This window comes from Pezoporus wallicus, unplaced genomic scaffold (assembly GCF_028554395.1).
Source record: "Pezoporus wallicus isolate ANWC-B61680 ecotype Strahan unplaced genomic scaffold, APGP_CSIRO_Pwel_v1 contig_7896, whole genome shotgun sequence".
Taxonomy (NCBI): Eukaryota; Metazoa; Chordata; class Aves; order Psittaciformes; family Psittacidae; genus Pezoporus; species Pezoporus wallicus.
Genome location: NW_026639609.1, coordinates 2,054 through 23,591, shown reverse-complemented (window position 1 = coordinate 23,591; position 21,538 = coordinate 2,054). Strand labels below are relative to the sequence as shown.

The 21,538-nt window shown below is 53.0% G+C and overlaps 2 protein-coding genes across 3 annotated transcripts; both read left to right on the top strand.

The window, feature by feature from the left end:
- The first annotated feature begins 7,448 nt into the window (after positions 1-7,448).
- GOT2 (glutamic-oxaloacetic transaminase 2) lies at positions 7,449-13,984 on the top strand. Its single transcript, XM_057415178.1, has 9 exons — positions 7,449-7,627; positions 8,824-8,952; positions 9,313-9,372; positions 9,486-9,647; positions 9,858-9,962; positions 10,842-10,992; positions 11,239-11,404; positions 12,344-12,494; positions 13,173-13,984. Exons 1-9 carry the CDS (start codon positions 7,493-7,495, stop codon positions 13,293-13,295), a joined length of 1,182 nt encoding a protein of 393 aa, XP_057271161.1. The 5' UTR covers positions 7,449-7,492; the 3' UTR covers positions 13,296-13,984.
- A 1,111-nt stretch (positions 13,985-15,095) lies between these two features.
- Positions 15,096-21,327, top strand: SLC38A7 (solute carrier family 38 member 7). 2 transcript variants are annotated; one of them, XM_057415180.1, is made up of 11 exons: positions 15,096-15,234; positions 16,216-16,654; positions 16,880-17,078; positions 17,169-17,313; positions 18,019-18,117; positions 19,158-19,215; positions 19,346-19,460; positions 19,930-20,077; positions 20,162-20,361; positions 20,613-20,667; positions 20,758-21,327. In XM_057415180.1, the coding sequence occupies exons 2-11, from the start codon at positions 16,388-16,390 to the stop codon at positions 20,858-20,860; spliced, it is 1,389 nt and encodes a 462-aa protein (XP_057271163.1). In that variant the 5' UTR covers positions 15,096-15,234; positions 16,216-16,387; the 3' UTR covers positions 20,861-21,327. The 2 variants fall into 2 exon arrangements, with proteins under 2 accessions (XP_057271163.1, XP_057271162.1); XM_057415179.1 differs by lacking the exon at positions 15,096-15,234 and having other exon boundaries at positions 16,006-16,654.
- The last annotated feature ends 211 nt before the right edge of the window (positions 21,328-21,538 follow it).

The following is a 21,538-nucleotide window of genomic DNA, read 5'->3' as shown; positions in this document are numbered from 1 at the left end:
GCTCTTGAGGTTGTTGTAGGTCACTAAAGCCCTAATTCTGGGGGGAAACTTAATTTCATCCCATTATCCTAGTTGGCATCATGATCTATATTATTTTGGGGGATTGTTTTCATTGTTTTGGTCTTTTGTTGGTTTTCTCTGGTTGACCAAAGAGAGTTTACAAATAAAGTTAAGTACTGGTACAGCAAAGCCTTCTCCTGCTGCAGCAATGGGGCTGGGGGGAACAGGAGAGGTGGGTCCTGTACCCTGACCCCCTACCTGGATGATGGGTGGGAGAGTCCACAAGGCTTGTGGCCCCTCCCAGTATGGCCCAGTGTCGTGGTTTAAACCCAGTCAGGTAACTTGTTCGCTCACTCCCCCCCTTCTTTCCCTCCCCCTACTCCCGGAGGGATGGAGAGGAGAATCAAAAAGAATGCAACTCCCACAGGTTGAGATAAAAACAGTTTAGTAACTAAGGTATAACACAGATCACTACTGCTACCACCAATGATAATAATGATAAAGGAAATAACAAGGGAAGAGAATACAACACCTCACCACCAACCAACCAATAACTCGCCCCCCAGCCCAACCAAGCACCAACCGATACCTCCTCCAACCCTGCAGTCCCCCAGCCCTTTCGGCTAACTCCCAGTTACATCCTGGGCATGACGTGCTGTGGTACGGAATACCTCTTTGGTCAGTTTGGGTCAGGTGTCCTGTCTCTGCTTCCTCCCGGCTTCCCCTCCTCCCTGGCAGAGCATGAGGCTCACAAAGTCCTTGGCCAAACCAAAACATCCTTGTTATCAGCTCTGTTCCCAGGCCGAAAGTCAAAACACTGCACTGCACCAGCTACCAAGAAGGAGAAACATGACTGCTACTGCTGAACCCAGGACACCCAGTTAAGCCCTGTACAGCCCAGGATAGTGCAGTGCAGTCCTATATGGTGCGGTGCAATCCTGTATGGCCATGTATTACCCAGTACAACTCTATAACAGTGCAGGATAACCCAGTTCAGGTCTGTACAGCCCAGTATGGTGCAGTGCAGTCCTATATGGCCATGTATAACCCACTACAGCTCTGTACAGCCCATTATGGTCCAGTTCAGCCCGGTATAGCCCAGTGTGGTGCTGTACAGTCATGTACAAGCACATATGGTACAGTAAAACCCTATGCAGTCCAATATGGCTCAGTACAGTCCTGTACAGCCCAGTTTGGGTCAACACAGGCCCATATTATGCTATGTAGTCCTATACAGTGAAGTGCAGCCCCATGGAGCAATACACCTGCACAGCCCCAATAGTCTTGCATATAGTCCTGCACAGCCCTGTGAAATACGAACTCACTCCTCTAAACGAAATAACAGAGTTTTATTGAGGGGCAAGGTCAACGAAGCAAAAGCCCCAGCGCTGGGCGCATGACCGTAGCCAGAGGCACAAGCGATTAGCATTTGTTACAGGTTTATATACTTTCCCTATTGCATTAGTGACATGCATATTCATAATTCCCACGTATAGGCAGGGAATATTATAACTAACTCCCGGAACTTCCTATCATAAGCCTCCTCCTCTTGGCGTCTGCAACTGCTCTCCGGTGACTGTGGGCGGGGGTCTTGAGGATGACGTAAGCAGCCTTCCTCGCGGCGTACTTTTCACCTTTGGCACAGTTGGACGCCCCAGTAACCACACAACTACCTGAAACCGGCCATATCTGTAATTCTTCTGATAGCTGGCAAAGATTTAAAACAGCGTGACCTTCCTGCAAAATTGATTGCAGGATAGGCAGACGAGGAGCATCCCAAGCTAGCAGATGTTTGGGAGGCTCTGTCTCTTAACTGATAACTAGAAGGATGGTGTGAAATAACTCATTCATGTTTAGTGGGGCCGCTAAATCCCGTTGTCTCATCACAGGCTTACAACACAAACATTCCTCTTTAAGGCTAAAGATACTTTCAAAGACTAGTGTGAAACAATTAACTCATGTTTAGGGGGGCCACTACATTCCACAGACTTACAACATAAACACTGCTCTCTTTCCACAACCTAAGTTAAGCTAAAAAGTGCTTTAACTCTATGTTCTCCAGGCACTAGATTTTCTTATATCGAGTCTTCCTGGCCCGTCCCCTCCTTCCTTTTGCCTTTACAAATTCTTTTGCTATGTGACTCCGTTTTGCTCAACAGTTCTGGCCCTTTTTAACTTGTTGTCTAATCTTGTGTCTTTAGCGAGCTTTGTTTCTGTTATTGTAAACTGGTACAGTTATATCCACATAACCACACCTATGATTTGCGAAAACCAATACATTTATGCGTTTATCACAGCCCCATATGGCCAGGTACAGCCCAGGATGGCCCACTACAGCAATATGGCTCAGTAGAGTCCCATGCAGTCCAGTATACTGAAGTGCAATACAGTACAGCCAGCACAGCCCTGTATGGTCCTGTACCTGCACCACTCGTCTGGGGCTGTACAGTCCTATACATGTGAGCACAGCCCACTACAGTGCTGTACAGCCCAATATGGTTCAGTACAGACTTCCATATCCCAGCCCAGTACACCCCACTGCAGCCCAGCACAGCCCAGTACAGTCCAGCACACTCCAGTACACTTCAGCACACTCCAGTACAGCTCCATACACCCCAGTGCATCCCAGTACACCCCAGTACAGCACAAGCATAGCCCAATACAGCCCGGTACACTCCAGTACAGTCCAATACAGCCCAGTATAGGCCACCGCAGCGCAACACCGGACGGCAAGGCTGCAGAGAGCCCTCCCGTCTGCCAGGGGGCGCATATCGGCACAGCAGAAGGTAGGGCGGCGCATGCGCGGGGCGGGGCGCGGGGCCGCAGCCGTCGTGTGAGGTGTCCGCTTGCCAGCCAGCCCGTTCGCAGCCTGCCCTTGAGGAGCCACCGTGGAGGGCGCGTGGGCGGGGGGGAACTGTGCCCCGAGAAGGGGGCCCGGGTGCGCCCTGTGCACTGAGAAATGGGGCTGGGGGGTGTGCAGTGGGGCATGAAGGGCCTCATGCGCTGCAAAATGGGGCTGGGTTGCTGTTACCTTGCGTGCACCGTACAGTGGGCGCAAAGGGACCTTATGCACCATGCAGTAGGGCTGGGGTACCGCTGCTAGAGACATGCTTTTAGGTGTGCAAGCCCTGGTGTGAACAGGATGGGAGTAAGGATGTTCCTGTGGTCAGCTCTGGGCTGCACTGTGTCTGAAGCCAGGGAGGAATGGGCAGGAGGATGTAGGGTGCAGCTGGAGCCCTGAGGAGAGCCCAGAACAGCCCCACACAGCACAGCTGACCCCAGACACACAGACCACTGACTGGTAACACCACTGTGACCAGTGTGGAGAAATCTGGGCAAGAGCCTTGCTGCATGTCTGCAGAACCCTTTGACTCCTGGACCACACTGGCTCTGAAAACTCTTAAGGAACAACTCCCAGCCCTTGTCAGAGCAGGAAAGTGGTGGGTTATTTTCCATTCCAGTAAATAAGGCTTTTAGCTATTGATTAACCCTGTTCTGTCAAGCACAGTCCCTCACTGCCTTGTGAGACAAATACTCTCAGTGCCTGCTTCTTCTACAGCGGCCTCTTCTCACTGGATATGGAAGACAGCTGCCTAGAACGTGTTTTTTGCCCCTTGAACTGTAGCAGGCCTGTGAGAGGTGTGCAAGATCACTGGCAATAGCTTTGCTTTTCTCAAGCTTGTTACACAGCAAAATATAAATTAACAAATTGAGGTCACCTAAAAGACATGTGAACTATCCGTTTTTTACTTAAAGAACCTTTGTGCACAGCCACTGTTGCTCCCAAAGAGTGGCTCATCATCCCTGGACAGGGAATGCCAGGCAGTGATTAGCAGTTTCTGTGTGCTTCAGCAGCTTTGGTGCTCTGTGCTGGAAATAGTCTTTCTGAAATCAGGATGGAGGTGAAGAGGTACTGACCAAATGATTAAAGGCTCCCTTGACACACAGATGCTAATGAAGGTGATAACTCACCTGCTGCTCTGGTGTATCACTAGACAGCTATTTTAAATGCTTTTCCTGGTGGGAAGCTTATCACAACTCACTGGGGCAATGAATATTTAGGCTTGAAAGGACCTTAGGAGCCAGCTAGCAGCCTGTTGGCTTTGTACTTGTGTAAATATTTGTGTTAGCTGTGGTATCCAGAGAGTCGCCTTTGGCCCCTTACTGCTCTGCTCTGGCTTGTAGAACTGCTGTAGGGGTTTTGGAGGAGGTTTGAAATCCAGTATCTTACCTGGCTGTACCACAGGGAATGTGGACTGGCCTCTTCCCAATGGAAACCTTCACTGGGCTTCTGAACACTTGTGTAGTTGCTCTCTGGGTTTGGCTTGAGTCTGTAAGCATGCCCGTGGGTCTCTGCAGCTCAGGCCATAAGTTCCACATACATTTTTGAAGGGTGTTACTGTTTTTTGCAGTTCCTGGTACATTTTCCTGCCCTCTCTGTCTCATCTGTCACAATGTGCTTGCAGCTGGGCATTAAACTGGCTCAGAAGATAATCCTGGCTGATGAGTACAGAGAGTACTTGAATACCAGCTCTCATCAGCATCTAAACTCCGACTTGGGCCACCTCTGTTCTGGTCCTGTATATGGAGGATGTGCGTTCTTTGCCCTATACCTAGGATCCCTCAGCTCAGACTTCCCTCTGGTTAGTTTTATGCACTGGAATACCTCCAGCCTGGTAGAGAAGACGTGCAGTTTATAACTTTGACCTTTATTTAAGACCAGTGCTCTTTTAATTGCTCAAAGTAAAATATAACACGGTGGTAACATAGGGGTAGCAGTGTGTCAGGACTTGTGGCTTTGGATCCGTGGTAGATCCCTTTTCCCAAACCTCTATCTGGAAAGGTTTGCCTCTGTGATCTTCTGGGTGTCCTGATGTGTGTGGACATCTCAGTCTGGGCTTTCTTCCCCTGTTTCCTTGAAAGCTCACTGCCTTGGAAACAGCAGTCTTTCTTCAGCCTTCATCTGAAAACCTCCAGGCTGAGAAGGGGAAAATCAAGTCCTAAACCTAACCCTTCGCTGCCTTAAGCTAATGGAAAGACCAGCTCAGAACAGAAGTACTTAACTCAGTAGTGCTATAGCTTAGGTAAATGCCCACAGGATCAGCAGTAGTTGTAGCAGTATATTAGAGCCCAGTGACATGCTTAAGTTTTTGAAAGATTGGGCTCTAAATACCCCAAACACTGTAAGCTGCTTAGTGACAAGCTGAGCAGAAAGAAAGTGCTGCCCCACCTCCAGCGCAGCAGCAGTTTGAAATGGATGGCCAGGCTCCTGCATGCCTCAATACCAAAATAATCCTAGACGAGGTAAACTGCAGTGGGATGTGCTCCTGTGCAGTGTGTTTCTCTTTCCTCACCTCTCCATTGCCAGGAAGGTGTTGGGAGAGGTTTTCCAAACCTGCTGCCTGAACCTGCAGCAGCATTTTGCCCTGTGCGCTGTTCAAGTTGGCTCCCCAGGCTGCTCCCTTCCCGCTGGCTGCAGCCCATCTTCCTTTCTGAGGAGTGTTGTTGGCACGACTGACTCATCCTCCTTTCTAAGTTGATCCTGTACTTTACTGGAGAGGTAATTAAGACTTGTTAGTGGTCTAGAAATGCTAAGCACATCTTCCATTTTTAAACTACCCATGATGGTTCAGCCTCGTATGTATTTGCTGCTCTTTTTGCCTGTCAAGGGGAGAAATGGAGGCTTTATTTTGAAATATTGTACTGATGGAAGAGCAGCTACGTCTAAAGAGAGCAAATGATGTTAGAAGCTCCGTGAGATGTGATCTACATACATGACAGTGCAAAGTATGTTTAGTGAATAGTTAGCTAGAGCAAGTCCAGAGGAGACCACAGAGAGCTGCAAGGGCTGGGGCAGCTCTTCTCTGGAGATGGGCTGAGAGAGCTGGGCTGGTTCAGCCTGGAGAAGGCTCCTTAAGGGGAGACCGTAGAGCAGCTCCAGTGCCTAAAGGGGCTACAAGAAGCCTGAAGAGGGGCTTTGGACAAGGGCCTGTAGGGACAGGACAAGGGGGAATGGCTTTAACCTGACAGAGGGGAGATTGAGATGAGCTCTTGGGAAGAAGTTCTTCCCTGTGAGGGTGCTGAGGCCCTGGCACAGGTTGCCCAGAGAAGCTGGGGCTGCCCCATCACTGGCAGTGTTCAAGGCCAGGTTGGACAGGGCTTGGAGCAACCTGGTCTCATGAAAGGTGTCCCTGCCTGTGGCAGGGGGTTGGAACTGGATGACTTTTAAGGTCCTTTCCAACGCAAAACATTCTGGGATTCTGTGAACAAGTCGGGTCTAAATAGACCCAAAATTGGGATAGATTAGAGGGAGAAAATGATTTTGTGAGTTCTGCTGATCACATTAGTGCTTCCTTAGCCTGTTTGGCTCTACTGACCCTGGTGTCTCCAGGCTGCCAGCCTTGCCTGAGGCAGGATCCAGTTCCAGGACTGCATTCCGAAGTTGAAAAGGTTGTTATCTTCAGGTGAGGTAGGTGGCCTCCTCCAGGCTTCAAAGCTTTGTGAAGCTGGTATGTGGAGCCATCAGACTATGAGTTTTTCCTTCAGCAGTTAAGACTAAATCCTGCCCCAGAGGAGATAAACCCAGCCTACCTTTTGCTGGGTGCTTTGTGCCCTGCTGAGCTCAGGCGTCTGCGTAGGTCGGGATGCTCCCAGGATGTGCAGTTATTGTCTTTAGTAATCCTACGTTCAGGAGGGGGCTGTCTGTCAGGCAGGTTACAAACTACTGCAGTGCTTCTCTTGCACTATCTACAAGCCTGCAAGGCCAGGAAATGGGACTTTGGCTGTGGCCAAAGAGAGAAGAACAGGTTTCTTTTTATAGCATGGTCTGGTCTGCCCTTGACATTAAGAGAGCCTCTCCATCTTCAGGATGTCCTACCAACAGGACGGAGGCAGGTGGTTTGTAGAGCAGGTGCTGTAGAGTGGGGCACAAAGCTTCTCCTTGGCAGCAAGGGAAGGGGCCTTCACATCGAGTTTCACTTGTCACACCAGGAAGAAAGTGTTCTCTGATTTCCATGAAAAACAGCATCTGGCAGAGTTTGTAGGGCAGGGAAGGGTAATGTCTGCATTGGCTCAGCCGATGTTGCAGGAAGAGCAGATTAGTCTTCATTTACATGAGCCCTTCCAGGAGTTGGGAAGCAGCCCTGTATTGGTGCAAAGGCTTCTGTTTCCTGGGGCCTTCCTGATGTCAGCACATGAGACAAACAGAATGCCTACATGTTAATGACTTGCAGGGAGTCAGTTAATCTTCAGGCACAGTGAACTAAAGCTCTTTGACCGTTCTGCAACATAAAATGCAGTGCCAGCTCATGGAGCACAAAGGATTGGTTCTTTTTTGCCTTGGATATTTCTCTTAGCACTTCTTGTTCCTCTTCCAGGGGTTTAAAATGAAGATTTCTCTCTAGCCATGTTGATGCACATCCCTGGCCAATTCTCAAGCCTGATTCTTAGCTTCTTTTCCTTTGCCTTCAGCTCGTGGTGGTCCCATGTGGAGATGGGTCCCCCCGACCCCATCCTGGGTGTGACAGAAGCTTTCAAGCGTGACACTAACTCCAAGAAGATGAACCTGGGAGTGGGGGCTTACCGGGATGACAGCGGGAAGCCGTATGTCCTGAACTGTGTTCGCAAGGTGAGCCTGGTGCTGGTGTTGGGCAGGGCCACACCCAGGTCTTGGACACCTAGGATTGTCAGGGAGGGGGAAGGCTTCTTAGCAGGGGTTGCCTGTTGGCCCTTAGAATAAGCTTTGTCTCTAACAGAGCAGGACAGTGTTCCTGGATGTCTTCCTTAGCAGTCCTAATGCTTTTGAGATACAACAGAGCTGTTAAGTAGTGGGGGATAAAACAGGGAACGCATGGCCTGTTCCCATCCAGGTAAATCTGTTTGTTGCTGATGTCCATGAGTCCTCCAATCCAGCTGTCCTCTGAACTTCAGTGTTTCTTCAATAGGCTGGTGTTCCCTGGGCCAGCCCACATGGTAGGAAAGAGCTGACACTGTCCCCTCTGTGGGTTAGTCTTAGAAATTCTGCTGAGTCAGTGTTAGCAGTTTCTCTGTAAGCCAGGCTAAAACTCCAGCTCAGGGAGCTGGATGGGGACACTGCCCTTGAGGGGATTCCGGAGCCTTTCAGGGCTGCCAGCGAGGAAGGGAGGATGTGCTGTTGATGTTCCTCATCACTGTCAGGTTTAAAGCCATCCCTTGCCCTTGCTCTCCCCATGTCAGCATGTACTGCAGCTGGGTCACAACCAGAGAACCTTGATCGTGGCACAGGAACAGTTTCCTGGTGGTATGTGAATGTTGCCAGTGCCTGTTCCACTGCTCTGGGAGCACAAATAGGGTTCCCAAAGTGCTCCAGATATCTCTATTGCTCTATTTTTCCTGAGCATTGCTCCTTGTGGCTGTTCTTGCCTCCACTCTCTGATATTTGTTAGGTAGGGACTTGGACTGTTTTCTGAACAGTCTGTTGTTGTCTTCCTGCAGGACAATTCCTGCTTGGGCAAAGAAACATGTTCCTTGTGTAGCAGCATTGACTTGTGACGGGCTTGAAGTGATGCTCTCCTCTGGTGTTGGGTTTCTGGGCTCTGCTATACTGACAGTGGCACCCACTGATGGCTCTGGTAGCCACTGGGCACCTTGCCCCATGGTGAAAGGGCTTAATCTGAAATGCTTACTCCTGCCCTGTGCTTGGAACCAGCCCTGATCTCTGAAGGGAAGGTCCTGTAAAACAACCTTAGCACCTTTTGAGCTAGCAGATATGAAGTAATCTTGAGCTGTCCACCATCCTCCCCACAGTGATGCCTTCCTTGCTGACTTATGTGTCCTCCTTCCCAGGCAGAGGCCATGATAGCATCCAAGAAGATGGACAAGGAGTACTTGCCCATTGCGGGGCTAGCAGATTTCACTCGGGCATCTGCAGAACTGGCTCTGGGTGAAAACAGTGAGGTTCTCAAGAGTGGCCGGGTAAGGAGCAGGATGGGAAGCAGGGGTTGGCAGCACCTTCTGATGTATGGTTGGTTAAGTAGGTTCCCAGCAAATGTGGAAGAACCAGCAGGGTACTTATGCCTCTGAGCTGCAGGCTGGCTAGCCTGGATAAGTAAATGCTTCCTCTGAAAGCTGAAGTGGGAAACAGCCCTTTCCAAGGAGGGAATTTGACCTTGTCCCAGCTCCCTGCCTTGCAACTGGAGTTGCTGACCCGTGTGGTCCCCTCCAGCCCCATGTCCCTGTTCTGGTGTGCTTCTGCCAATGCTGATGTAGTGACTGGCCTTTCTCTGTATCATACCATGGCTGCTCACACTTGGGTACTTGTTTATTCCTTTGCAGTATGTCACTGTTCAGGGTATTTCTGGGACTGGATCTCTGCGGATTGGAGCCAGCTTTTTGGTGAGTCCCTGGCTGGTGCAGGAGAGAAGGGACCAGAGCTGAATCTTTGGGGTTTTCTAACAGTCTGAAGCTGTTCAACATGTTTCAACACTTTATGTCTTTGTCTTGATCAGCAACGGTTCTTCAAGTCGAGCCGTGATGTGTACCTACCCAAACCGTCCTGGGGCAATCACACACCTATTTTCCGTGATGCTGGCTTGCAACTGCAGGCTTACCGCTACTATGACCCCAAGACATGCAGCCTTGACTTCTCTGGAGCCATGGATGACATTTCTGTGAGTTGCCTTTCATGCCTGGAAGCAGGGATGAGATGTGAGAAGATGGGCGATCTTCTTGCTTTAGCCTGTGATGTGTGAAGGCCCCAGATCAAGGCTAGAAGCCCTGCAGAGCTCATATCGGCTGTCTGGGGCAAGAGTCTCATCTCGGCTGCTGAGGAGAGTGCTCAGATGTCATTAATAATTCATGTTTTCTGATATCTTCCTTAGAAAATTCCAGAGAAAAGCATCATCCTCTTGCATGCTTGTGCTCACAACCCCACTGGGGTGGATCCTCGGCAGGAGCAATGGAAGGAGGTGGCGGCTCTGGTGAAGGTGAGCAGTACAGCGTCCCATGGGTACTGTGCTGTTCCTGGGAACACCATCTCTGGGTCATTGCTGTGCTAAAGGTTATTCCTTTCCGTGAAGCCAGGATGGGTGTCCTGTTCCTGTTCTGAAGACAGGTGCCACACAAATACAGCCATATACTTTCTAGCTGACCATCAGACTTTCTGCTGACACCTTCCCAGGTAGGGAGACCTGAAAGGAGAGCAGCAGGGTTGAAGGAGTGAGCTGTGAGAGCTGGAGGGGTGCTCCCAGTGCTGATGTATTAAAACTGCTGCAAGATCTTTCATATGCTTGGTATCCTCTCACAAGGTTCAGCTGAAAACAGATGGGGCTGGTTCTACCTTCATCATTCTCCTCCTCCCTGCTGCTTCCCCAAGCTGTAGCCAGTGAAATTTGGCTTTGGGATGCCTGCCTTAGTCACAGCCTGAGCACTGGTCAATATCAGTGGCCTACAGATGGCCTACAGATGGCTGCAGGTCTCCTGACAGAGGGGCAGTGTGGCTGGGTTGTCTGCCTGGAGGCAGTGGAAGGGCTGGCATCTGCCTAGAGAGTTCCCGGCTGGTTTCTGTGGAAACTGATAGTACAGGAGACACAGAAATGGAATAATTTATCACTACTGAATCTGCTTCTGTCTCCTGGGCCAGACTACACATCCCATAAATGCACCAGGAGGGTCTTTACCTGCTGTTTTGGTGCATGATGGGTAGCTGTGGATTTTGGGCTGCTTTCCCTGTGGCAAAGGGGAATGGCTCTACTTCTGGAGTTGCAGTGAGCAGGCTGATGCCTGCATGGCTCTTTTCAGCCTGCTGCCCTGCTCCCTGGAGGGGTGTCCAGCTCCTCTGATGCTCTCTCCCCTCTCTGCTGCAGAAACGAAACCTCCTTGTGTACTTTGACATGGCCTACCAAGGGTTTGCCAGTGGGGACATCAACCGGGATGCCTGGGCTGTGCGCTACTTCATCGACCAGGGCATCAACGTCCTCATATCACAGTCCTATGCCAAGAACATGGGGCTGTATGGTGAGTAGGGCAGTTGGCATGGAGATGGCTTCACCTAGGCTGGCTCTGGGGTTTAGCAGCCACTGTCCTTCTGCTGCCCATGTTATTCTGCAGTAGTGATCACGGCACAGGAGATCACCTGCTGGGAGCTGGTGGAGGCCCTGCTGGAGAACAGGGCTCTACTAAAGCTGGGTGGCACTTGGATAAGTCCTACCCCAGCCCTGAGTATCTAAGGGCTGAGTCTGAGACCTGATCACCTTCTTTCAGGAGAGCGTGCAGGTGCCTTCACAATGATCTGCAGCAATGCAGAGGAAGCCAAGAGGGTTGAGTCACAGCTGAAGATCCTCATCCGTCCCATGTACTCCAACCCACCCCTGAATGGAGCCCGCATTGCCTCCATCATTCTCAACACCCCTGACATACGGAAGGAGTGGTAAGAGGGAGCCCTAATGCTCACAGCAGCAAGATGTGAGGTCTCTGTGGCATCCCTGTGCTGTGCTTACTCCCTGCTGCTGTCCTGGGCAGCTCTAAGCTTCAGGGTTGCAATCAGAACCAGGGGTCCAGTCAGAACCATGTGCTGCCCCTTTCCTCTGGAGACATTGCTGCTCATGTCTTGGCATCAGCTGGGATTGGTCCTGCCTGACACAAACAGGTTTATCTTGTGTTGCCAAGTCAGAAAAAAGGAGGGGATAAAGCTCCCCTAGGATTGAGAGCTGCAGGAGCTGCCTATCCAAGCAGTGGAAAGGACTGAGGCATTGGGGGAAGTGGAAGCATAAGCCCCTGGGAACAAGACCCGGGAATGTAACCCTCATGCCCTAAGCCTGCTTCCTGGTGTCATGCTTTCTGGTGTCATTCTGTTGGTGTCAGTCCCTGTGGGCAGCTGGCCTGGCAGAACAAAGGCTGGCAGTGTGCTGTGGCCTCACTGGTAGCAGGGTTCCATTGACAGGCTGATGCTTGTGCCTGATCCAGGGATAAGCAGAGATGTCTCCTAGCTGTGCTGCCTTGGAGCAGGGAATGTCTGCTTGCCCTGGATGTATCCCTGCACTCTGTCAGCAGGTGCTATTTTATATGGGTTTGGGCAGTGCTGCCATCCGGCCTCCTGCTGACCCATACCTTTCAAAAGAGAGATGCCTAAACTCCATTGTCCAACAGCTATGGAGTAAATAATAAATAGCAGTCATCTTCAGGTAGCAGGAGAAGGAAGCAGCTCCCCAGCTGGAGCTGCAGGCTCACAATCCCTGGTCTTGGCTCATCTGCAACCCTGAATGAGGTCTCTCCAGGTGAAGAGAGCTGATTCCCTGTAGTTGGGAATGGGGGGCGGTGTGGGTGCATCCCAGCCCTGCTCTGAGCTGTTCCTGGGTTGGCTTTTCAGGCTCGTGGAGGTGAAGGGCATGGCTGACCGAATCATCAGCATGCGGACTCAGCTGGTGTCCAACCTCAAGAAAGAGGGATCCTCCCACAACTGGCAGCATATCACTGACCAGATTGGCATGTTCTGCTTCACGGGGCTGAAGCCTGAGCAGGTAAATGTAGTTCCTGTGGACTCAAGGTGTCGTTTGCAGTCCTTGTCAGTAAGATCTAGACTACAGGTGCCAGACTGAGCTCTGATAGGCGGTTGTTCCTCCAGGAGGAACATCCTCCAAGCCCTTGGCATTGGAGTGTCATGGGGACCCAGGTCGTGCTCTGTTCCTTGCTGTGCTTGTGCAGGTTGAAAGCAAACAGCCTGCTTATTTGTCAAAGGAGGCAGTCACGTGGTGCCACTCTGAGGTGACCTTAAAGTCAGCTCAAGTGAGGTGACTGTCCTGGCTGAATGTCTGCAGCATTCATGTGTTGCCGAAGAGTTGAGCAGCATCTCTCCTGGTTTACAGGGCTTGATGCTGGCTTCCCATTAGAGTCATAGAATCACAGAATGGTTTGCGTTGGAAGGGATCTTCAAAGTTCATCTAGTCCAACCCTCCTGCAATGAGCAGGGACATCTTCAACTAGATCAGGTTGCGCAGAACCACATCCAGCCTGGCCTTGAATGTTTCAGTTATTGTGCATTCCACCACCTCTCTGGGCAACTATAGTAGCTCCAAGCAGGTGGATGCCATGTCTGCTGGCACACAGGCTGAGCTCAGTTCTGGCAAGCTTTGTGAGTTTGCCTTCTGTTGACACTGTGGAGGTTGGCCTGTGGTTTGACCTGTGCTCTTTCACCCTAGGTGGAGCGGCTGATCAAGGAGTTCTCCATCTATATGACAAAAGATGGGCGAATCTCTGTGGCAGGAGTTACGTCGGGCAACGTAGGGTACCTGGCTCATGCCATTCATCAAGTCACAAAGTAAAGACACAGGTGTGCCCTGGAGCTGGGGGCTTTCCCTTCCCTACCAGTCAAAGATGGGGAGGGAAAGAAAAGAAGCAGAATACTTTCAAGCACAGCATTCAACGCCGCTGCTGAATGTATCTTGTAGATAAGTTGTTGTAGAAGCCTAGTGAAAACCACCCTGCAGTGTGGAGCAGGGATGTCGTTGCTGGCTCCTGCTTGTCACAGCCGTTTTCCCCTGCTGTCCATCAGCCCCAGCACCCTCACAAGCTGGAGGAAGCTGCAGCTTCACACTGCCATCCTACCAGCAGAGGCATCAGAGGCTCCCCCATGCTCAGTTCCCCAGGAGAAGGCTTTGTGAGGCAGCAGGAAGGGGATATGGGAGGCTGAGTGGAAGGGCTGCTCAGACCTGCTTCTCTGACCTCCTCACAGTCCCTGCTGCCCGCAAGCTTCATCCTCCTTTATCCCCCTTCATCCTCTTCACCCAGGGCTGGGCAGCACCAAAGCTCTGAGGACTGCTTGTTATCAAAATCTGCTCAGTCGCTACTTTGCTTTCCATCTGGGAATCAGGTGTAACTCACAGAGGTATTGGTGTGTGGGGCAGAGCAGCATCCCTCCTCTAAATCTGCCCAGTTCTGACTTCAGTCATGTACCCTGAGGTGAAACACTTGCTCATCCTCTATTCCCAGTAAGAACTTTCTCTGAAAGCCACTGTCAGTCTCTGCCTCTCCCATTTCTGTCCCAACCCCAGCAGCCCTCCCTGAAGAGCAGAGGCCTTTGGTGGGCCCCAGAGCCATGAACCAAGGGGTCCACCTTCATGGTGGGGTGTGGGATGTCCCTCTTCTCTGCTTGGATCGGTCAAACTGCTGGTGACACTATAAAACGGGAGGGAAAGATCCTGAGTGAGTGAGGTCTGAGAGCTGACAACTTGAAAACCATGCTGTCCTAAGCTGAGTGTCCCTCAGGCCTGGTGCCTGGACTCTATGATTTTTAATTCAAATAAACTGATGCATGGGTGTATTGAGCTGGGGACTTTATCCTGTCATCGCACAGTGGGATCCTGTCCCTGCCACGCACCAGATGTTCCCTCTCAGGGGCATGCCAGTGCAGAGGATCTGGTCTGGCCAATGAAACACTCATTTCCTGAGGATCCTATGTGTGCCCTGAGAGCATGGGGTGGGTGGGCTGTGAGTGCCCAGGGTGGGAATTGGTGTCACAGAGTGGAAGTTGAAGTCTACAGGTTTGCATGTAAGTGGTGTATGTGAGTTCCCAAAGGCTTTCAACGCTGCACTTGGCCATGGAGCACGATGGAGTTTCTCATTCATCTGAGGCTGAAATATGGGGGATAAACTCTGTGTCTGTCTTAGATTTTTCCATCGACTGGCACCTTTCCCCTTTGCACTAGGGTCTTGTGGCTGCCCCATCCCTGGCACTGTTCAAGGCCAGGCTGGGCAGGGCTTGCAGCAGCCTGATCTAGTGGAAGGTGTCTGTGCCCATGGCAGGGAGTTGGAACCGCAAGCATTCCTTAGAATGGCAGCATGATTCAGCGGAGCAGTCCTCATTCCTGCCCAGAGCCGTCGTGTTCTCACAGCCGAGCCGAGGGGAGCCACTCCCACATCACGAGATGCGCCGGAGCCTCCCGTCTCTCTGGTCGGTTTGAGGACGGTTTACACAGCCCCGTGCCCTCTGCTTGCTCCGATTCGTGCAATAAACTGCTTTCCGTGCCGCTGCCGTAGCTAATGATGTTCATGCTGATGGTGTCCCCGGTGCCGCGGCCTCCCTTTGTTGCACCGACCCCTCGCATCTCGCTCATGCCCTGAGCAGCGCTGCCTCCCCGTAGGCCTGCCGCCGCTTCCCGGTGCGGGCGGAGCCGCAGCTCCAATCCCCGGCGTGCCGCGGGAGGGGCGGGGTTGGCGCTGCGCTGCCGCTGAGCTGGGAGCGGGGTCGGAGCGGAGCGGTCGGTGAGCGGGGCCGGTGCGCGGGGGGAACAGGAGCGGGGGGTGCGGGGAGCACAGCGACCCGCTGCGGCATTCGCGGGGTGTCCCCCACCGGCTCAGGGACCCGCCGCTCCCGGCGCGGGGCCGATGGGGAGCTGCGGAGTCACCCTCTGAACGGCACTGGCTTGCAGGGTCGGGGTGTACCGGGGTCGTCGCCTACCCACGGGGGTGGCGACTCTGCCCCACAGGTCTGCGGGGTTCCGCCCCCCCCCTTCCCCGAAGGCTTTGAAGAGGATTCCCGGCACTAGCACGGTGTTTGAGAAGCCTAGAGGCAAAAGGCGGGCTGGTCTGGAGGGTTTTTTGGAGACGTCTGGAGAAAAAAAGGAGATTTCCCTCAGCTGCTTTGGTCCGCCCTGCCAGGCTGTGAGGGTTATCTCCAGCTGGGAGGCGTTCGGACAGGCTCAGGGCCGCCCAACCCCGGAGGACTGCGGTGCTGAAAACGCCAGGTCGTCAGGTCCAAAAGCTCCCAAAGACGCCTCATGCTGGTGGGAGCATGGTGTGCGCTGAAAGAGGCCAGCCTTTTTTTCGGTGACACGGTGTTTATGCTGCAGGCCTGGTTTGTCCAGTTGAGTTCAGCCTTGACCTTTATCCAGGAGCACGTGCACTGCGGCTCTTGCAGTGCTTGCAGGAATTGGGGTTGGAAATGGGGAAGCAAGAGCTGTGACGCTGGGTCTTGTGCCTGCAGGAAGGTGAGTCCTGCTGCAAGGCTGCAGCTGCCAGGCCCCACAGCCACAGCTCAGTCTCCATGCCATCTGGTGGCAACGATTTCCTCACCCTGCATTCGGGGAATGAGAGGTGAGTTCTTCTGTATCTCTGCTGGCGTGAGGACACCTGCGTGCTGTGACACTGAGCTGAGACCCAGGGAACTCACTTCCACTGTGCACCTGATGCTCAGGTTGTCCCTTGCTAACGTACTTTAACACTTACCATGTCTTTTGCCTCTAGAAGCAGTGAAGTACCTCACACAGCTGCTGCACCCAACCTGTCCATTCACTGCCTTCCCCACCTGATGGAGCTGGCACTGGCACAGGACCCTCCTCAAGGCAGACAGTTGAGCCTGCTGCAGGAGCGCTAGTGGGACGTGGACGGTGGTGTGTGTGCCACCCTGGGAGGGACAATGGCTCAGGGCACCAGGAGCATCAACAGTGACTACAACGATTGGGAGTGGAGCACTGATGCTGGGGAACGGGCCAGGCTCCTGCAGAGCCCCAGCGTGGAGACGGTGCCAAAGAGTGGAGAGAGCCAAGGGAATGGTCTGGGGCCCACGTCAGCTTTGGGAGCTGTCTTCATTGTGGTCAATGCTGCCCTTGGGGCTGGGCTGCTCAACTTCCCTGCTGCCTTCAGCATGGCCGGTGGTGTGGCAGCAGGCATCGCGCTGCAGATGGTGAGAGGTGGGGAAGGGACAGTCCCCTGTCCCACCCTGAGAGGGGCCTGGCGTGCCATGTGGAGCCCCAGAAGGGGCTGGGGAAGGGCCTGGCTCCTGGGAAGAAGAGCTGTGGGGTGATGTGCAGCAGAGATGCTCAGTATGTCAGGGGTGGCTGCCTGGTGTGGCTTTGGGACCTTATCACACTGTTGCCTCAGTGTCCCCTCCTTGTCTTCCCCACTGCAGTGCATGCTGATCTTCATCATTGGAGGCTTGGTCATCCTGGCATACTGCTCGCAGGCCAGCAACGAGCACACCTACCAGGAGGTGGTGTGGGCTGTCTGCGGGAAGGTGCCTGGTGTGCTGTGTGAAGTGGCCATCGCTGTCTACACCTTCGGCACCTGCATTGCTTTCCTCATCATCATTGGAGACCAGGAGGACAAGAGTAAGTGTGTCCCTTGGGGGAACAAATCCAACCACTTGCTGTCCCTTCAGCTGGAAGGAGACAACCTGATCGCTCTGGTTGTCCCCACAGTCGTTGCTGCTCTAGTGACAGAGCCCAAGGAAGCTGGGAGCAGCCACTGGTACACGGACCGCAAGTTCACCATCAGCATCACGGCCTTCCTCCTCATTCTGCCCCTCTCCATCCCCAAGGAGATCGGTTTCCAAAAATATGCCAGGTGGGTGGGGAGAGCCCTCTGGGGCTGGGGTCGGCCAACATCCATCTAAGCACCATCCCAGGGGATCAGGAGTGGAAATGCTGTGGTTCTAGTGCTATATCTGCCTGCCACAAGCCCCTGAGGAGCTGGACATCTCCTTCACATTCTTGTCCCTCTGTTTCCCAATCTGGGAAGTACAGAAGCTGCTGAGTACTGTGTGGCCACACTGTCGTATATCCGGGCATTGTGTCCCTCCTTTCTGCTCACTAGAGGATGCAGGGGGAGCTGCTTTCAGCTGCCTTGTATCCTGTCTTTGGAGGTGGCTATCCAGCAGAAAGCAGAGCCAGTAAGGGTCCCCAGGATGGGGGTCTGCAGGCCAGCCCCACCAAGCATCTCGGTGTAACATGGCTGCTGGAGCTGGACCAGGACTACCGAGGAGTGTCACTTCTTTAACACTCATCTCTTTCTCCTGCCCCAAACCTAGCAAGCCCCTCCCCTTGCTGGCAAGTCTCCTGCTCCCAGCACAGTGGGATTGTATCAGCATCTGCTCTGGGGACAAGGGTGATGTTGGTTGGCATATTCCCATGGGAAGGGAGATCAGGGCTGGTGCTGATGGGAGGGCTGGGGTGGCTGTGCAGGGAAGAAGATGAGGCTGGAGATGCTGGGACAAGACTCTCCATGGAGCAGGGAGGGAGCATGCTGACAGCCTCCTGTCCCCTCTCGCAGCTCTCTAAGCGTGATTGGCACCTGGTATGTCACGGCAGTCATTATCATCAAGTACATCTGGCCCGACAAGGAGCTGGTGCCTGTGGAGATTCCCACCAGGTGAGCACAAGGAACACAGTGGTGATGGTGGCCATCACAGCACTGCAGAGCCAGGCAGGGGTGCAGGAGCGAGGGCTGCAGAGGCTGGTGACAAATCCTTTGCAAGTCCCATCCCTGCACCTGGGGATGCTGCACATTGCTGCTAGAAGCTCCCAAGTGGTTGCCTCACTGGGTGCTTCAGAGGAGGTGACGGAGGAGGAAGAGTCCTCTTGGAGATCTCCAAAGCTCCATCACAGGTTTTGAGGAGCACAGATTGACTTTTAGCTCTGGTACAGCTGGGTCCAGAGTTCTCTGTTCAGTGCTTGTGCCCAACAACAATGGCTGTGCCTATTTTAGGATGATTTTGGTTATTCCCTTGGTCACCATAGACCCTGTGGTTTGTCCCCTCCTTTCTGGTGTGGGGACATTTCTGGACCCAGTGCAGGCAGTGGGAATTTTAGGGCAGGCAAAGTTCAGACCAATTCTTTGCACTGCCCAAATAGTTCCTTGTTTATTTACTGATACTTTTATTTTTGTGAGTCCTCAGTTTTCACTGGTTCTCTCAGTGAAAGGTCTTGGTCTGCAGGGAGTGCCAAGTCATCCTGGCAGGCGGGGACGCAGTAACAGAGCCCATCACAGAGCACCCCCAGTAAAGAAAAGGCTCAGGGGGGATATTGTCACTCTCTGCAATTATCTGAGAGGAGGATTGGGCAAGGAGGTGGTGGGTCTCTGCTCCCAAGGAACAAGAGGTAACAGCCTCAAGCTGCACCAGGGGAAGTTTACACTGGATATTAGGGACAATTTCTTCCCCAAAGGGCGCTCAGGCATTGGAACAGGCTGCCCAGGGCAGTGGTGGAGCCACCATCCCTGGAAGTGTTCACACACCGTGCAGATGAGGCCCTCAGTGCTATGGTTCAGTGGTGGCCTTGGCAGTGCTGGGGAATGGTCGGACTTGATCTTGAAGGTCTTTTCCAACCTGGCTGATTCTGTGATTCCATGATCCTGCCCTGGGGCACTGGGGAGGGCCCTTGTCTGACTGGTGAGTGTTTCCCTCCCACCAGCCCCTCCACTTGGACTGCTGTCTTCAATGCTGTGCCCACCATCTGCTTTGGGTTCCAGGTAAGGCCACAAGCCTGGTGCTCCCCTTCCCACCCCATGGCTGTCTGTCTCACCACAAGTGAGATCCTGTGTGGCACCCCATGACTCTGGCTCAGCCCATGTCCCCGCTCTCTCTCCATGTCCCCTGCAGTGCCACGTGAGCAGCGTGCCTGTCTTTAACAGCATGAAGCAGCCAGAGGTAAAGACCTGGGGGGCAGTGGTGACAGTGGCCATGGTGATCGCCCTCTTTGTCTACACGGGCACTGGTAAGTGAGGGAGTGCTCTGAGAGTGTGGCATGGTCCTCAGAGGGGCTGTAAGCTTCTGGAGGCAGGGAGATTGAGATGAGCTCTTAGAAAAAGAACTCTTCTTCCCTGTGTGGGTGGCAAGGCACTGGCGCAGGTGGCAAGGCACTGGCTCAGGCTGCCCAGAGAAGCTGCAACTGCCTCATCCCTGGCAGTGTTCAAGGCCAGGTTGGATGGGGCTTGGAGCAACCTGCTCTAGTGGATGGTGTCCCTGCCCATGGCAGGGGTTGGAACTGGATGAGCTTTGAGGTCCCTCCCAATACAAAACATTCTATGATTCTACGACCCTTTGGTCAAGCAGAGGGACAAAGCAGAAATGGAGGGGAGTCCATCTACAATATACCCTGTTCCAAATTCATCCAAGTCTTGTCCCTCAAACATACATGCAGGAGGCTTGTCCCCACCCCCCGCTGACTGTTCCCTTCCCATCAGGTGTCTGTGGCTTCCTGACCTTTGGAGCTGGTGTGGAGCAGGATGTCTTGATGTCCTACCCCTCCAACGACATCCCTGTTGCCCTTGCCCGGGCCTTCATCATCCTCTGTGTGCTGACTTCCTATCCCATCCTGCATTTCTGTGGCCGGTGAGTGCCGAGAGAAAGAAAGTGGCTGGTGGAGGCAGGAGGGGAAGCATGGAGAACTCCCCTGCCATGGGTCTGTGCCCACAGGGCTGTCTTGGAGGGTCTCTGGCTCCGCTACACCGGGGTGACGGTGGAGGAGGATGTGGTTCGGGAGCGGAGGAGGCGCCTGCTTCAGACCATCAGCTGGTTCCTCCTGACACTCCTCCTGGCTCTCTTCATCCCCGACATTGGAAAAGTCATCTCTGTCACTGGAGGCTTGGCTGCCTGCTTCATTTTTGTCTTCCCAGGTAGAGCATCTGGGGATGCTAGGGGGCCAGCAGAGGTCTCCTGGCCTTGTGTCTTGGGGAGGGAGGGAGCAGGATGGAGACGCAGGAACCACGAGGTCTTTAAAGAAAGACAGAACTGTGGTGTCAGGTCGGTTAGCAGCCCAAATATTTTGCCCAAAGTCTCTGCTCTGTAATGTGCAGTGTGGCTCTCTGGCTTGTAGGGTGTCTGCTCAGTCCTCAGCTGGGTCTCATTTGACTCCCCTGCCTTTCAGGGCTCTGCCTGATTCAAGCCAAGCTCTCTGAGATCCAAGAAACCAGAGCAATCAGGTAAACAAAACATGCTTCCTCTCTCTTCTATTCCCTCTTGGATATTGGGGTGAAGGTCCCATGTAAACAAGGCCTGTCCTGTGTTTACAGCTGGTGGGCCCAGGTCAGCTATGGGGTGTTCATGGTCACCTTCGGAGCCTTCATCTTTGGACAGATTACTGCCAACACCATCTTCATGGATCTCACAGCCTGACAACTCCTCCACGTTCAACCACACTGCTGCTGCTGAGGGGATGCATATTTCCCCTAGGACCAAAGGGAAATTAGAAGAAAACAGGTTATCATGTTGGGAATATCCAAGAGGAACATTGTAATCTGGGGCTTGGCTGACAGAGCCCTGTAGTAGTCTGCATCTCGTCATCTTACGATACCAGGCTGTCAGACTCCTCCTCTCAGGCCTCACTCCCTGGTGAAGCCAGAGCATCACTACAAGGAGACCTGTAGTCAAGATCAAGCCCTTTCTGCCCCTTTGGGGTAGATATCACTACCTGAGACATCACTAAGGGGTCACGGTTGGGGTTTGCAAGGCATGCTGCTCTCCTCCGTGTATCCCCATGCTGATGAGGCTCCTCTCCACAGCTTCAACTCCTCCCAGCACTGGAGGGAGACTGTGTGTCTTCATAAAGGGAGCTAGTAGCCATGTTTGTCAGACAGGGCACCACTCCCTAGTCCTCTTGTGTCAGTGCTTGGTCTGAACTCTGCTTTCCTGTGGCCCACCTTGCCCGTCTCCTGCCCTTATTCTTACATCTCCCTCCTCCTGGCTGCACTTTCTGTTACTAAGTGGGATGTTGCCTTCAGCCTGCATCTTTCTTGGAGGATCAGTACAATCCTGGACATGCCAGTGCAATGTTCTCCTTGCCAGGGGTTGCTC

What these genes read in the sequence shown, in the direction of transcription:
- GOT2 (XM_057415178.1), top strand. Translation starts at nt 7,493, where the DNA reads ATGGGTCCCCCCGACCCCATCCTGGGTGTGACAGAAGCTTTCAAGCGT. An exon ending in AGGTGGCGGCTCTGGTGAAG is followed by an intron (nt 9,963 to 10,841) that starts GTGAGCAGTACA and finishes TCTCTGCTGCAG; the next exon opens with AAACGAAACCTCCTTGTGTA. An exon ending in CAAGAACATGGGGCTGTATG is followed by an intron (nt 10,993 to 11,238) that starts GTGAGTAGGGCA and finishes ACCTTCTTTCAG; the next exon opens with GAGAGCGTGCAGGTGCCTTC.
- SLC38A7 (XM_057415180.1), top strand. Translation starts at nt 16,388, where the DNA reads ATGGCTCAGGGCACCAGGAGCATCAACAGTGACTACAACGATTGGGAG. An exon ending in ATCCTGCATTTCTGTGGCCG is followed by an intron (nt 20,078 to 20,161) that starts GTGAGTGCCGAG and finishes CTGTGCCCACAG; the next exon opens with GGCTGTCTTGGAGGGTCTCT. An exon ending in CTTCATTTTTGTCTTCCCAG is followed by an intron (nt 20,362 to 20,612) that starts GTAGAGCATCTG and finishes CCTGCCTTTCAG; the next exon opens with GGCTCTGCCTGATTCAAGCC.